Source organism: Patella vulgata, chromosome 5 (genome assembly GCF_932274485.2).
Source record: "Patella vulgata chromosome 5, xgPatVulg1.2, whole genome shotgun sequence".
In the NCBI taxonomy this organism is placed as follows: domain Eukaryota; kingdom Metazoa; phylum Mollusca; class Gastropoda; family Patellidae; genus Patella; species Patella vulgata.
In genome coordinates this window covers 63,137,142-63,152,376 of record NC_065883.2, presented here as the reverse complement: position 1 = coordinate 63,152,376, position 15,235 = coordinate 63,137,142, and the positions used below count along the sequence as shown (strand labels likewise).

The following is a 15,235-nucleotide window of genomic DNA, read 5'->3' as shown; positions in this document are numbered from 1 at the left end:
TATGTACACTGAAAAAAAACTTGTGTTGAAACAACACAAACTTGTGTTATTTTCAACACAAGTTAGGTGTCTCTATTTAACAACACAATCTTGTGTTAAATGTTGAAACAACACAAAACTTGTGTTAAATGTTGAAACAACACAAAACTTGTGTTAAATGTTGAAACAACACAAAACTTGTGTGAAAATCTACACATTATTTGTGTTGAAATTTCTGAAACTTGTTTGTGTTGAAATTTCTGAAACTTGTGTTGAAATTTCTGAAACTCGTGTTGTTTCGTACAAACTTGTGTATAACAAAAACGTGTGTTGTATTTTACCAATTTATATCCAGTATAGCAACCTTTCGAATGCAACCCCTTCCATTCGTTCTGTTTAAACTGTAATTATTGATAAATGACATAATAATTTTGTTTGTTAAATTATTATTTATTCAATAAATGATATGAAAAAATAAATTAATGCCTAATTAATACCAATACAGACATCTCGAAGGTTAATAAACAAAGTTAATTCCAATACTAATAAAATTGTGTTATACAATGAAAAAATACCCCCCCCCCCCCCATTCCCAATTATTAAATAAAAAGTAGCTATTTAAATTGAAAAATAAAGCACCGAGACATTTGGAATATTAATCAACGAAGTTAATTTCAATACTAATAAAATTGTGTTCAATAGTAACAATATCCCCCCACCCCTCAAAAAAAGCTATTTAATTTTTTTTTACAATTAACCTTAAAAAGAACTGAGAATATAATATATATGTTCACAATATCCCTACCCCATGGTCCCAAAACATACATTTTAAATATATCTAAATTTAATATCAACTAAACCAAGCACTAAAGACATTAATAATGCACTAAATTGAAATACTTTTAAGAAAAAATAGTTCCTTTAACAGATTAGGAATTCCAAATTTTCTACAGTATATAAATGGGAACTAATAGATAAAGCACAGGCAAATAATTATAGATAGATAAAATAAATATAGCATAAAAATCAAACAAAATGGAGAAAATTAAAAATTTGTAAAACAAAAATTGATTAATTAATCAAACCATTTTATATAAAAGAGGCATTAACATCCGAAATGTTCACTAAATGTTTAAAAATAAAGGTTGATTTCATCCTACAATAATACATTTTTATAATTATCGAATGTTACTATTAATTATTGATGATCCCTCTATATTATTTCAAGTTTTCGGGCCAAATCTTTAGTGTTTAGGATTACACTGCATTCTATATAATGAAACAATATTAGAGATGGTTTGGTATTTGACATTAAAAACAAAAATGTGATTAAAAAGGCAATATAACTTTTGGGTTTCCACAATAAGATCTGTAAAAGAATTTGATGACTTTATATTCAGAATTTAGAGATGTTTTCTTTCTTTGGTATTAATATTCACTAAATAGATATAATTCTCCAAGGATGTTCAAGTGATTATTATAAATACACTTATCGACAAATGGTTTTTTTTATGTGGATTTAACTTGGTACACCAGTCATGGGTATAGAGTTATTTAGATGGCAGAATAAAAGTAAAATAACTCATTGAGCAGGGGGCGGCGGCGGGGGCGGGGGAGTTGAAAAGAGCATAATTTAACAATATATTATATTATTTTGAGACTCATATGTATGACTACATGCGAATGCAAAAGGCGGGGGGGGGGGTATTTTAGTCATGTAGCATTATTGCTTACTCATGTACACCAAAAACACGTCATCTCGCCTAAACAGATGTTTTACGCCAAAACGCTTCAACTTGATTGATTGCCATGTTTTTGGTGTATATTTATATCTTTTCTTGGGCGCCGAATCGAACTACGGCTTTTAAAATGTTCAAAAATCGACGTAAATTGATTTTTTCAACGTTAGTTGGTATACAACGATGAGCACATGAGTGAGTAGACTGTGGGAAAGTTACGACAACTCATTTCCAGGCGCCATTTTGGGTCCCAATTATGACGCCATAAAAGCTATGACGTCATGGCTTCATACAGGTTTACATACCAAAATTTGTTTTTTCTTGCAGTATTAGACGTTGAGGGATAATATAACGTTTTACCCTAAAAAAAAAATGCAAAAGAAACCAATGCAGTTTGGTTCAGTGATAAATATATCAAACAAAATAATTCCCAAAATCGGGGAATTTTCTGAGAGCGATATCTCGTAATCAGTGTGTTTTACTATTTACTCGTTGGATTGTAAATGATTTCTTTTTAAATTCCTCATACACAGAGTGGTTATGAAAGCGAAATGTGCCGAAAAATCGAATTTGACAAACGTCAAATTAAAAAAAAGAAGTATTTGTTATATGGTGCCGGGCGTTTCTTTCATAATGGCCGCCAAATTTGGTAATATTATTATTATTATTATTATTACAGCATATTTATAGCGCGCCCTTTCATAAAACATGTTCAGGGGCACTTTACAAAGTGACAATGTCATCATAAATAAACAACAAGATTATGGACATGTTAACAATTGTATACAGAGTCAGTTAAAAGCCTCATTAAATAAATGTGATTTAAGTTGTTTTTTAAAAGAATATAGAGATGTACAACATCTTAAACTAAATGGTAGATTATCCCATAAAACAGGTGCTTGATAACTAAAAGAGACTAGCTGAACAGTTTTGGGCTTTAAAAATAGTTTATCTGATGTACGTAATGTTCGACCATTATATCGTGGTTATGTACGCGAAATGTGCGGAAATCGAATTTGACAAACATCAATTAAAGAAATGTATTTTCCATGTGGTGCCGGGCATTTCTTTTAAAAGGGCTACCGAATTTGGTAATACATGTATAAGGCAATTTAACAAAAAAAAACATAAATTTGGTAGACTAAAAGGGCATCTCTTAAGATACGTAAGATATGACTTTTGCAATGTCCTTTATATGGTTTTCGATGTCTCTGAATTTGAAGATAAATTTTGAAAATACAAAATAGCAGCAACACCAATTGGCGGATATTAAATTAATCGTCATTTTTCCTGTTGGATATTAGATAGTGTCTCTTAAGCATGATGTACACTGTAGTTCGATGTACCCTGTAGTTCAGATACAGTCTCCAAACCGTGTTTACACTGACTGTAGTTTGGGTGTAGTTCGTCAAATGAAGATGAATTTTACGATACAAAAAAATGAATATATTGTAAACGCGCTTTAAATATCTGGATGCGATAGACTTCGTGATAAAATATTCAACCTACATTATATCATTGGCAATAATAAGATCCAATTTTAGTTTTTAGTTACACACTGTTAACCACCAATAGATGTTTTAATGACAATAAATCATAAAATGTAATCAGCTCGACGTAAGACATAAATAGATACAGTTGGTTTAACTTGAATAGAAGTTTTAATTATCTATGCTGCATATATGCATATATCACCTTGATGTTCATATCGCCTTACGAATTTGTCAACATCAAGGTTAGTGCGACCCATTTGTGACAATTTCTAGTTCCCAAATATTAGCGATTTAGCTCCTTTAAAAGCGAATGCAAGTTAAATATGTTTAATCAGAGGCGGATTCAATGGGGGGCGCGAGGGGCGCCCTTCCCCCCTAATTTTCAACAGTGCCCTTTTTTACGGCTGAAAGTGCCGTTTCTCAGACTCAAATATGTCCGTTCCCAACCCGTTGTAGGGATCCCAAATGACTCGAACCATCGACTCAAACACACCAGTCTGGGAAATAGCTCTTGGAATGGCTACAGATGCAAGGAAATGACGGATAATTTTCTTGGGGACCCCCCCCCCCCCCTCAGCGGCAAGCCCCGTCTCCGCGGTCAATGCCTTCATTTTGCAGCGCCCCCCCCCCCCTTTTCAAAATTCCTAGATCCGCCCCTGGTTTAATAGTACTTTTATCTAGTGTATCTTTTATTTTGATTTTTCTTATAGAATAAGGCTATATAACAATAATGTGCGCTTCTTGTTGTATAATACTAATAATAGTATGTTCAGCTATACTTTTTGTTTAAAAAATGTATGTTTTATGTCCTATATACACTTATTCGCTGAAATCTATGACATCCAACAATATAATAGGTCATATAAATAGATAATAAGTTTGCATGACGTCATATGAAATTCCTGGCTTCACAGTTGTCGCAACTTTATCTATACACGGCGTTGCGTCGACCAACCATGCAATGTGAAGTAGATGTCAATATGGTTATGTGCATAGGCGTACGAGCTGGGGGGGGGGGGGGGGCTGGGAACCAAATGCTGGGAAAATTTGGGCACACAATTGTACTTTGTAAAAGTTGTATAAAAAAATATTGTGTTCTTGAATGTGTCCAATTTAACAGCGAATTTATTATTATGTAACATATTAAGAACCTAACTACATTTTTGGGGCACCAACCACCACCGCCCCCCAGTCAAAAATTTCCCCGTACGCCTATGGTTATGTGTAAGAATATTCAGTTCAATATATTCACGGTGTATGATTTTATTCATACTTCAATTTTAGTGAGTTACTTCTGCAACGTTTTTAGAAAAAAATGCTATTAATTTGGCCAGTACTGTAATAGCAAGTGTATAAATATTTTCTGTTCAGTCTGTACACAGTAACATATCTGAGAACCATATTATCATTTCTGCCCAAGGCTCCCTGTGATTTATAGTTAGCAGTGATACAAGGCAATTACCAATTTTCCATGCTCTTGGCCTGAAGAAATAAAATAATAAAAGTCAAGTTTTTATTATTATGCAAGTGGAAAAATACAATTCTTCATGGTATGAATATGATTTGAATAAATACAACTGATTTGAAGTTGGAATTATTATTTGTCTAAGATGACTGGGCATTTACAAATTGAAATAGCTACTCTTCATCAAGAAAATACATGAATATTTTTCCCAATTCACCTGGATTTTATTGTAGGTCTTTGTACGTGAAATAGCTGTATTTAACGTCCGCCTTCACCGAAGTGGTATTGCAGAAAATTAACAAATTAGGATTCCCTTTTAAAGGAATTAGACTACACTATCGCTGGATTGTATTATATTCAAAATGGCGCCCAGAACACAAAACAAACATTGCAATTCAGGGCGGACTGGTGTCGAGGTTGTATCTTAAGAATGATTTTTTGAATATTTAATCAAACAGAAACACAATTATGCACATGCAGTTATGATATAATATTAAATTAGCTTACCTCAAATACCTCGAAATATACTGTTTGGTCAGTTTGTCCGCCCGCCATATTTCTATTAGTCACACATCCTTCGGCCAATTAAAATGGAGGTATATTTTGTTCTAACCGAAACGAAAAATTTGCGTTATAAATACATTGTATTAAAAAATACCAAAATCACAAACCTGATATTCTTATTTTCTGAACAAACTTTTTTCACAACAATATCACTTTTTTCGATACTAATGCTTAATAATACAGTTAACATTTGCAGTACCACAGGGTTTAATACCGCAAAATTACTTTAATAAATATTTCTTTCTTTGTTTTAAGAGTAATTCATTTTAATTGGTCATTTACAGGTAAGAATAAATTTCCAATTTCGATTAATGAACCAATTAAATTAAATAAAAAGATTAACTCGACTATTTCCACGCCCATTCAAACAATTTTTTAAAACGTAGATATAACACAATTGTTATTGTCTTTGATGTGTCAAGTTTATTGGGGCGATATCAATCAGACACTTCCAAATGCAGACATTGTAATAACCTGTCTCTGTATATTGTCTGAGACAAGATGTGAAAATATACAAAGAGTAGAATCAGAATAATCTTTTATTATATCTAATTAAATAAATAGTTTATATTTAGATAATAATTGACTAAAACTTTGATCTCTTATATCAGTATACTGTTATAAAATACGTTGTTTTAAAAGAGATATTAAATGCATCGCACGATACATACATTGCGATTTCTACTTAATGTTTGTAATAATTAATATATCCTTTTAGATAATTAGAAATATTAAAAAATAAATCAAGTGAATTACTCGACATTCAAATTCAGGAAGAGTGGTTTTACATATAGGCTAGTGATAAAGGAACATAATAAATGTTATCTTTAATGTCGACGTAATTAATTATATGGAAAAAAACACATAAGATTTTATAAATGTACACAAGTTTGTGTTAAGACATTGAAAAAAACACAAACTTGTGTCATTGCAATGCAATACAACACAAACATGTGTTAAATATTTTTAACACAAGTTCTTGTGTTGAGATCCAACACAAGGGTTTTTTCAGTGTAGGTAAAAATTATTTCCTATTTAGTGTAAATGGGTATTAAAATGACTAAAAAAATGCAGCATTCTCTCCGAAGCAGTAACGTCTTATATAAACAATGCACGCGCCATTCAGCCAATGATTGACGCCGGTCCTGTGACAGCACGTGTTAAGGCAGTCATCTTCGGACAGAGATATATCACTAGACTCGTAATTCTCTGTGAAACAGATTGGTGCGGAATGTCTGGGACCGTTGTCAATATTTGACGAAATGTTTCATTGCCCATGCGTAATCGGGAGTTTCGTTTGTGATGTGGTTAATTATCCAGTATCTTTGGCCAAGTCAAGTAAGAGTTGCACCCCTTCCCGCACCAAAAAGTTGCACCCCTTCATTATTATAAACCAAGATGAATCGTGACGACGATTTAGGATTAATAGATATGGCCCATGAAGAGAGAAATTTTAGAATATAAAAAAATTAAGAGTGTTGGATATTGAACTGGCAATGCAATCCAGTGGATTTTCTGAAATGACATTCTTAATTAATTTCATGGGCGTCGACATTTTGTTTTAGGACTAGTTACCTCCCTTAGACTTTGTTTATGATAATCTAAAGGACCGGATAATCTAGCCAATAACCTATTATTCTCAAATGCTGACAACGCATACAGACTAATATACTATTTAATAGTCAAGTGGGTTTAATATTTGTTTTCAATATCCATTAATTTATTCTTGATGAACTAGGCCTATATATTGGTGTTTTTGGAATAGCACTAAGGATATTGGTGCAAATGTGGTAATGCAAATACTTGTGGTAAATTCAGTGTTTACTAATACATAGATTTCGGCACTTGGATCAATGTTCTGTCATACCGCGAAGCTGCAATATCCGAAACCCCATATTTAATGGGCGTCCATTTTGATTGAAAAATGAGGTCAGGTCGCGCACCGCTCTTATTCGAATGAGAACATCAAAAACTACCCGTGATATGTGTTAATGATATATGTCAAAAGGTGAATGATTCTATGAAAATATCGAACTTTGACTAATAGATATAATGGAAGCCATGTCACGATCTACAAAACAGTTTAGCCGCCTTTTTTTGTTAAACATACATTATAAAAGATTTAGATTTAGATAAAGAGCTGGCCATTTTAGTTATAATAGTTCAAAAATAGATAATGAAAAAATGAATCATATTGAAAATTTCAGTCAAATTACTATTTATGGGCGCACTTATGAGTCTTTGAAAAATTTTAAATTATATTTTTAAATGGCGATTGTGTTTTAATCCGTTAAAATCACTGCCATCCGATGTTCTAGAAAGTTGATTATGGGTCGGTCGTTTGAATAATTTGTATAACATTTAAAACCAAAAGAAAGCCCGCAATAGGCAAATTTAGCTCTTAAATAATGCATCTTTAAATATGTAAACCATTTTGTATTTGAAGTGTTCTCTGAAATCTGGGACATAATTTAATAAATATATCATAATATCGAGTATTAAAAAGGCCATATTATTGTATACTTACATCGATACCAACTGTAATATATACATTTCAGGTCTTTCGGAATGGCTGCTGTTTATACAAAAGAGATCACATGACTCATACTTTAATATATATATATATAATTCATTTGTTTTCTTCAAGTTACAGATTTCTTAAATATTTGTATATGTCTATGTTTATTGTTATTATTATTTACCGGTTTTGCCCTTAGAAATATGAATGTGTCTTAAATCAAAATAAAAGGTAAGTAAGAATATTTGATTTTTTATATACGTAAGACTGAAGTCATGTGGGAAAATCAACAGGTAAGTAAACATAAGTAAACAGGTAGGTGGTATTTTCTACTTAATCTTTTAGAATGTATGATATACTTTTACGGTAAGCACCCTTTTAATTTATATATATATATATTAAATCAGTGCAATCTGAATTGAAGACAGATCGTATTTAGTTTGGGGATTTTTTTATCATTTTTTGTTGTTGGTTTTTTTTTCTTGTTTTCGCTACAACACCCGCCTTCATGGGATGGAGGCCATCGATAGTAAAAAAAAAATAAGAAACGAAATATAGATCATCCACAAACTGAAGGGTACGGTCGGTTGCGCATACACTTGAGTTCTATTCATGAAGTGGAGTTTCTCCAACAGACATTTAACTCACATTCAAATATCATTATATTTACCGATATCTCTTTGTTTGTTGTTTTTTTTCTTTCTAGGCGGATCGTATCTTGTAGAAATTGTGGTTACTCGTTGTTCCTAGATGGTATATTTATAATTTTAACTCTCCGTGAAGACCATGGGTATGTATAACTTTGGGGAAAAAAACCTTATGTAGTGTTTAGAATAGAATTCTGGTCTATCCATCTTTCACTTTCACCCTCATACAGTAAACAACGCTGATATAATATGTGGGGAATTATCTTCACGATCTTCCGTATTCTAACACAAATAGGTTCCCGTTGCTTTTCCCTAAAGCAGAGGTCGCTGACTTCAAACTGCAGTCGTAGATACAGGTGAATTGACGTATGAAAATCAAACTTCCAAATGTATAGAAATAGCTTATAAATATACCTCGTCTCATAGTATACAGCTCCAAATACTGAGGCATTTGGAAATAATCGCCCAGATTGCTATGCAAGGTTCTGTGTAGTTAAAAGTATTTTGTTTTATTGTATATGTATAATATTTTGTCCTGATGAACGTGACAATCACACACAATGGCAAGTATATAGACATGATTACCAATATATTGCTGCAGTTGTTTGGAAATATTTTTATATCATCTGAGGCTGCTGCTTTAGGAGTATTCCTATGGCTTTTTTTTGTCGCAAATTTTGTTTAGGAAATGAACGTATTTATTTTACATCGGTTTGTTTTTAGACTGATGGATTCCTGCACATATTAACTAATAACAAAGTGAGCGGTGCTGGTTCGCCACCTAATGGAAAATCATCAAGGTTTTTGAAAGGAGAAGTCTAAGATATATTTTTGTAGGGAAGTCTATTGACACCTTTATAGACCATAAACTAAATAAAGAGTCTATGCTGATACTGAACCGAACAGAAAATCATCCAAAGTATTGAAAGGAACTGTCCAGATATTTTTTTGAACGAAAGTCTTTATAGACCATAGACTAAATAAAGGGTCGGTACTGATGCTCAACCCAATGAAAATCACCCAAAATATTTAAAGGAACTGTCTAGATATATTTTAATGTAAAAGCCTATTAAAGGCTGTTTCATGTGTGCTTGGTGATCTGGGATTTTTTTAGACTGTGTCTGGGAAAACATGTCTCCATTTGATAGACTAAAATCCATGTAAAAGCCTATTAAAGGCTGTTTCATGTGTGCTTGGTGATCTGGTTTTTTTTTAGACTGTGTCTGGGAAAACATGTCTCCATTTGATAGACTAAAATCTATCTCAAACTTAGGCGCCTGTCTACCGCTATGACGTAGATGGGTCGCTGCGTGCAGTATGACTAAAATCATTAGGATAATCTGATTAAAATCAGATCTATATTTCGTTTCGTTTTTTTTTTTTGTTTTTTTTTTACTTTGGAAACGAAAGGGTCTTTGTTTTAATCAGATTGATCATAAGGGTAATACCAAAGAAAACAAAGAGTACTATATTGTATAAAAGTATAATTTTATAAGAAATATCTATTATATACACTGCAGAATAATTAAAGTATATTTGTGAACAGTTTACGTACTACATACATATATTATACATTTGTGAAATGAGTGTTAAATTTTGAGAAAAAATCTATCTTGAGTTTTTATTTTAGTCTTGTGTATAAAAATGAAAGTTCGAAAATTTTGTCACGAGGATATTGTTATAAGCTTAAGATCACTAATGAGTATTTTATTAATAAAACACAAATCTGATAAAAATACAGCTCTTGTAGCACGTTATTTTTTTATTTTTGGAATTCTTGCTTATCACATTTAATATAATTGACTACCATTATTTATTATTGGCATAGATTGACATCCATAATCTATCCATATAATTTTTTCTGTCCAAATTATTATCCATGGTATGAATTGTTGATTGCTAACACCCACTCCACCCCACATCCCCAGGTCATATCCTGCCTATACTGCAAGAAAAATTGGCCAGACCATGAATTATATTAAAGTCCCAATACAGGCTTAGACACAGCTCAGAATATGTCAAAATCCTGCCAGATATTGTTGGTTTTATTTGTTAACTGTAATCATCAGCCAATAATAATTACTGGAAGCAACACCATACCCCCCACCCCCCATTGTGTGTTCATGTACAAGGATTTCAACTGTGTGAACTTATCAATGAAAGTCTAATTTTAATAATGGTCTATGAGAAATGGGGTTTAACGTCCACTCGACACAAACTAGGTCATTTCGGGACTAACATATTTTCAATTCTATTTCAGTAATTCTCATGCGCTTATGGGTCTTTAGAAGTGGTAGGAAACCCGAGGACCAAGAGAAAATCAATGAGGTTGGACAGACGACTTTACTCTTTGTCACGTATAAGCGGGGAATCGAAACCAGGCTACCTGACTCAATGACAAACCTTCCGATACAACGCGCACGCGTTAAACCCCCCCCCCCCCCCGATTGTATATAAGAACAAATTTAGGTGGACAGCAGTAGAGATCTTCCTGAAACTCCAACTTGAATAACATTACGTATATGTGAGCAGGATTGAATAATTCTAATCAGAAAGATTAAAGAGTGGACTATGTATTAAAGACTTTCTTAACAAGCATTAAAGAACTTCGATCATTGTTATCGTTGGCATATTCAGTCTATGTTTGATATATATGTGTTTTACTGGGGAACAACGACCATTCCAGCAGGTGGGTTGGACTGTGCGGATTTGACACTAAGCGTTTCAAAGTTATCATTGATTACTCCCACAGCATATAATCTGTTCCTGTCGGGATCCACATAGAATCCAGATGGATAATGGCGGTCAATGGAGAAGTCTGGTCTGTTTAAAGTGGCAATAAGTAGAATAATGAAAGAGACGAATCCTAGAGCTCCACCAATTATACAAATAATAAGACACCATCCAAGTCGCATTACATCATCAGTTGCAATTTGTATACCATAGATTATAGCACCAATAATGTTACAGATACCTGCAGAAGACAAATATTAAAATAATATTAATATGTTAATATTCCCTTATAGTCTTATAGGCAAAGCATGTCTTTATAGCAGCAGTAAAGCAGGGACACCATAAAAAGATAAAACGCCAAAGATCCCCACCCTAACAAATCGCTGCGCTTGGCACCCACTGCCCGTGTCCTTTTGGAATTGGTATATTAAACGCTATATTATTCCCATTTGTATTATTTCGAATAATAAGATTTTAGTGGGGTTTTATTTTAAAAGAATTGCATACATAATGATGGCACCATATTCTGCACAGTGTTCAAAAGTCTTAATGCGGCCATTTATAGAGTTCAGTGTGGAGTGGATTATGGTTTTCAAAAGATCAGATCAGAATTAAATTTTTTGACGCGCGAACAAGATTTCGTATCAAAGGGGAATAACTCTACATGTTATCGAAAATCTTGAAAATCAATACGCTTTTTACGTTCAAGACAACCAATATAAATGTTAACAGGTTATATTATAAATATTTGTAGTATCTATTGTGCTTATGCAATGTGAACGAGCAGGGTGTCAGTAATATACGATCACATGTGAATAAACTCTGGTAATGTTTACTTACTTCCTACCAAGACAGATAAACAACAGCTTCCCAACAAACATCTATAGTGTAGACCAAGGGCGACATAGATATATACTGGCAAAATCATTAAGGGTACAGACCAGAAAATAATAGTTAAACATTCTAATCCTCGTACAGCATTCAACCAATCTGTAATAAAAAAAAATATATAACACAGTCTATAACACAGTCAAATTATACACAACTCTTTGATCAGTAACATGATTTCAGAAAGGGGTGGGGTACAATTTTATAAAATATTAATTAAATTAATATAAAAGAATGTTTCAAAAAACAGATTTTTGAAGGGAAATACCCCCGAGGACAGAATTTTTACCAGGTCATTTACAAGGAAGGATGGCGGAGGAGAGGTACATGTATGACCCAATATTCCCACTTGATATGCTATCTTTCTCTCTGGAATCGTAGATAGATTACACATATTCTAAACATATATTAACCACTAAAGTTATAAATTATTCTATACACATATTATTAACTCAAATTATACACTATTTTATACGCAAATTATTAACTCAAATAATACACTATTCTAGTTATACGCAAATTATTAACTCAAATTATACACTATTCTATACAAATATTATCAACTCATATTATACACTATTTTTTAAGCATATATTATTAACTCCAATTATAAACTATTCTATACACATATTATTAACTCAACACAATTCTATACACATATTATCATACACATTTTATCAACTCAAATTATACACTATTTTATACACATTAACTCAAGTTATAAATTAGTCTATAGACATGATATTATACACTATTTTATACATACATCAACTCGATTTATAAACTATTCTATACACAAATTATTCACTCTAACTCAAATTACACAGTATTCATTAATTGTAATTCACATAATTAAGTTATAAGATTATTCTACGGAGGACTGCATTCAAGCAAAATTGATATCTTTGTATGTATCCAATTAGTTTTATTATGCCCATAAGAAAAGTAGGACTTTAAACCTCGTGTCATTAATTTTAGTCTTATTATGTCAAGGAAGAAAACCATACAGGTTTAAAACGCCAACATACCAGAATTAAAGTAAAATATAAGTAGTGGCCGTTTATAAAATTTCCATTAGATTTTTATGAATATCACACCGTCTTATTTTTTTTTTGTCTTAGATAAATATGCAGTTATAATAATTCTGCAGTTTTGTTCATACAAAAGCCAAGCCAATCGTCATAGTATATTTGCACATTTTTGACATATGAATAAACGATCTGGACTGTTGTGTCTCTGGTCTGTCAAATGGCCTAAAAGATTGTAACAAATAGACAAGACCAAAATAAAATGGCTACTCATTGAATTAAATTCACACTCCAATGATTTGTGTTCATTAAACCAAGAGTTAACTGGTTGGATTTGATCCCGTTGTTATTTTTGTATCAATTCTATTGTTTTTATGGGTGCGACTTGTTTTTCCTTATTTCTAAATATCTTATATATACCGTACAGTAAACGCGAACAACTTTGCTTTATATTAGTTTAACAGAAATAATGTATTTAATAATGTTTTAGAAATAGTGCCCGAGGAAGTTTAAGTTAAATGAATGAAACAGTTACCTGCGACAGACCAGTGCATATTATATCTATAGCAGTCAGTTGAGCCTTCAATTCGACATTGAGCTCGTCTCCATAATCCATAATTCCCTTCATTTTCTGTTGTAGACCAGTAAGGTGCCGCAAAAGCCAAAACATGGAAAATCATAGCAGCTAGCAGGGCCACAGTACCGATAAACGGCGTAGCAGCCGAACCGAAAGCACCTGCCATTTTGAATTTTTCAACTATCGGGTTAAACCAAATACTGGTTTTGTACTCCCCATGAGAGGCAACAATAACACTGTATTGTATTATAGTTTTATACCTTGAATGAAGTAGACGCACGACTGTGTAAAACCGGTCAAACAGGTTTGTACGCTTTCGTCCTACTACAACCGTTATTGATATAGGCGTGCCAGCATGTTAATTACCGTTATGACTCGTAGGAGATGTCTTAAGGTGTGAATGTTTTGATACGGACCAGTTAAAAGCTTTTTACCTGAAAGACAAGGGTCGTTAAACACAATTAAAATTTGATATTAAATCATCTTCTTACTTTAACATTAGTTTAACAATTCTTATCTCAGAATCGAGATTTGTTGTGCTGGCTAATTTGGCAAGTGAAATGTAATGACCAGAAAATGGAGCGATATATTGATCTTTTATACCTATTTTGATCTAAATGTCTAATCTTTCTATATGAAATAGGATAAAATAACTGATAGGCTTAGTAATGATAGAATTCGTTTTTAATTGCTATCTAATCTACGCGTGTGACTAATGTACCTATCTTTAAATACATTTGTAGCGTACATGCTGTTCAGTATCATTTACCTGTTTAATAAATTAATTAAATAATGCATGTAAGGGAAATAACTCTTGCAAAGGCGATAACTACATTTTAAAGGGAAGTCCCACATTTCGGAGCGCAAACGTGGATAAGAGATAAAAGTGGATTTAAGTTAAAAATTACACCTCAAAATATCGAGTCGTTCGGAAGTCGTCGCTGCATTTGCTTGATGGGATAACCGACTAATTTTAGGAATTCCACTGTATAATTATTGTCTGAGTTACCTACAGGTCCCTATATATAGATGATTACCAGCGGCGTGGTTTCGATTCCCCGCTTGTATGTGACAGGATTATGGTCTCTTGTCCAATTTACTTGGGCTTTCTCGGTGTTTTCCGATTTCCCCCCACTGCTAAAGACCCCATACTTGCAAGCGAATTTTTGAAACAAAATTGAACCATATTTTAGTCCCCCTCTCTCTCTCTTCGGTACTAAGGGTGAGTTCCGCGGTGTTTTGTAAAATGTCCCAAGAAAATTAATTATATAGTCGACGGGTTTCCTGCGATATCAGCCTCGGTGAAAGCGGACGTTAACCCCGACTAAAGAACGAATGGTAATTGTTACGTGGTCAGGAAACTGAACTCGGAATGTCTAGGGTTCAAATGCTTGCTAGTTTGTCTAGTGGTTCGGATGGGAGAAACAAACAGCGATCCACTGACCCATTGGGAGTGAACGTAAAATATCACTTGTCAGTTGGAATTCCATAAAGTGTATGCGTCAAAATTCTCCCGTTTAAAATGATACGAGATGATACCAGTAGCAATGTAATACTATAGGGTTTATTTTAGTTCTATGAAAGGTGCTCTGTTTAATATATTG

The 15,235-nt window shown here is 32.9% G+C and overlaps 1 protein-coding gene and 1 long non-coding RNA gene across 2 annotated transcripts; one reads left to right on the top strand and one right to left on the bottom strand.

The window, feature by feature from the left end:
• The first annotated feature begins 4,754 nt into the window (after positions 1 to 4,754).
• Positions 4,755 to 11,041, top strand: LOC126820588 (uncharacterized). The gene is made up of 2 exons (XR_007680010.2): positions 4,755 to 8,548; positions 9,129 to 11,041. It is a non-coding gene; the product is annotated as an uncharacterized LOC126820588 (long non-coding RNA).
• LOC126820582 (uncharacterized) lies at positions 9,875 to 13,899 on the bottom strand. Its single transcript, XM_050548631.2, has 3 exons — positions 13,590 to 13,899; positions 11,979 to 12,128; positions 9,875 to 11,379 (listed from the first exon to the last, which is right to left on the bottom strand). The coding sequence occupies exons 1-3, from the start codon at positions 13,795 to 13,797 to the stop codon at positions 11,066 to 11,068; spliced, it is 672 nt and encodes a 223-aa protein (XP_050404588.1). The 5' UTR covers positions 13,798 to 13,899; the 3' UTR covers positions 9,875 to 11,065.
• Positions 13,900 to 15,235: the final 1,336 nt, after the last annotated feature.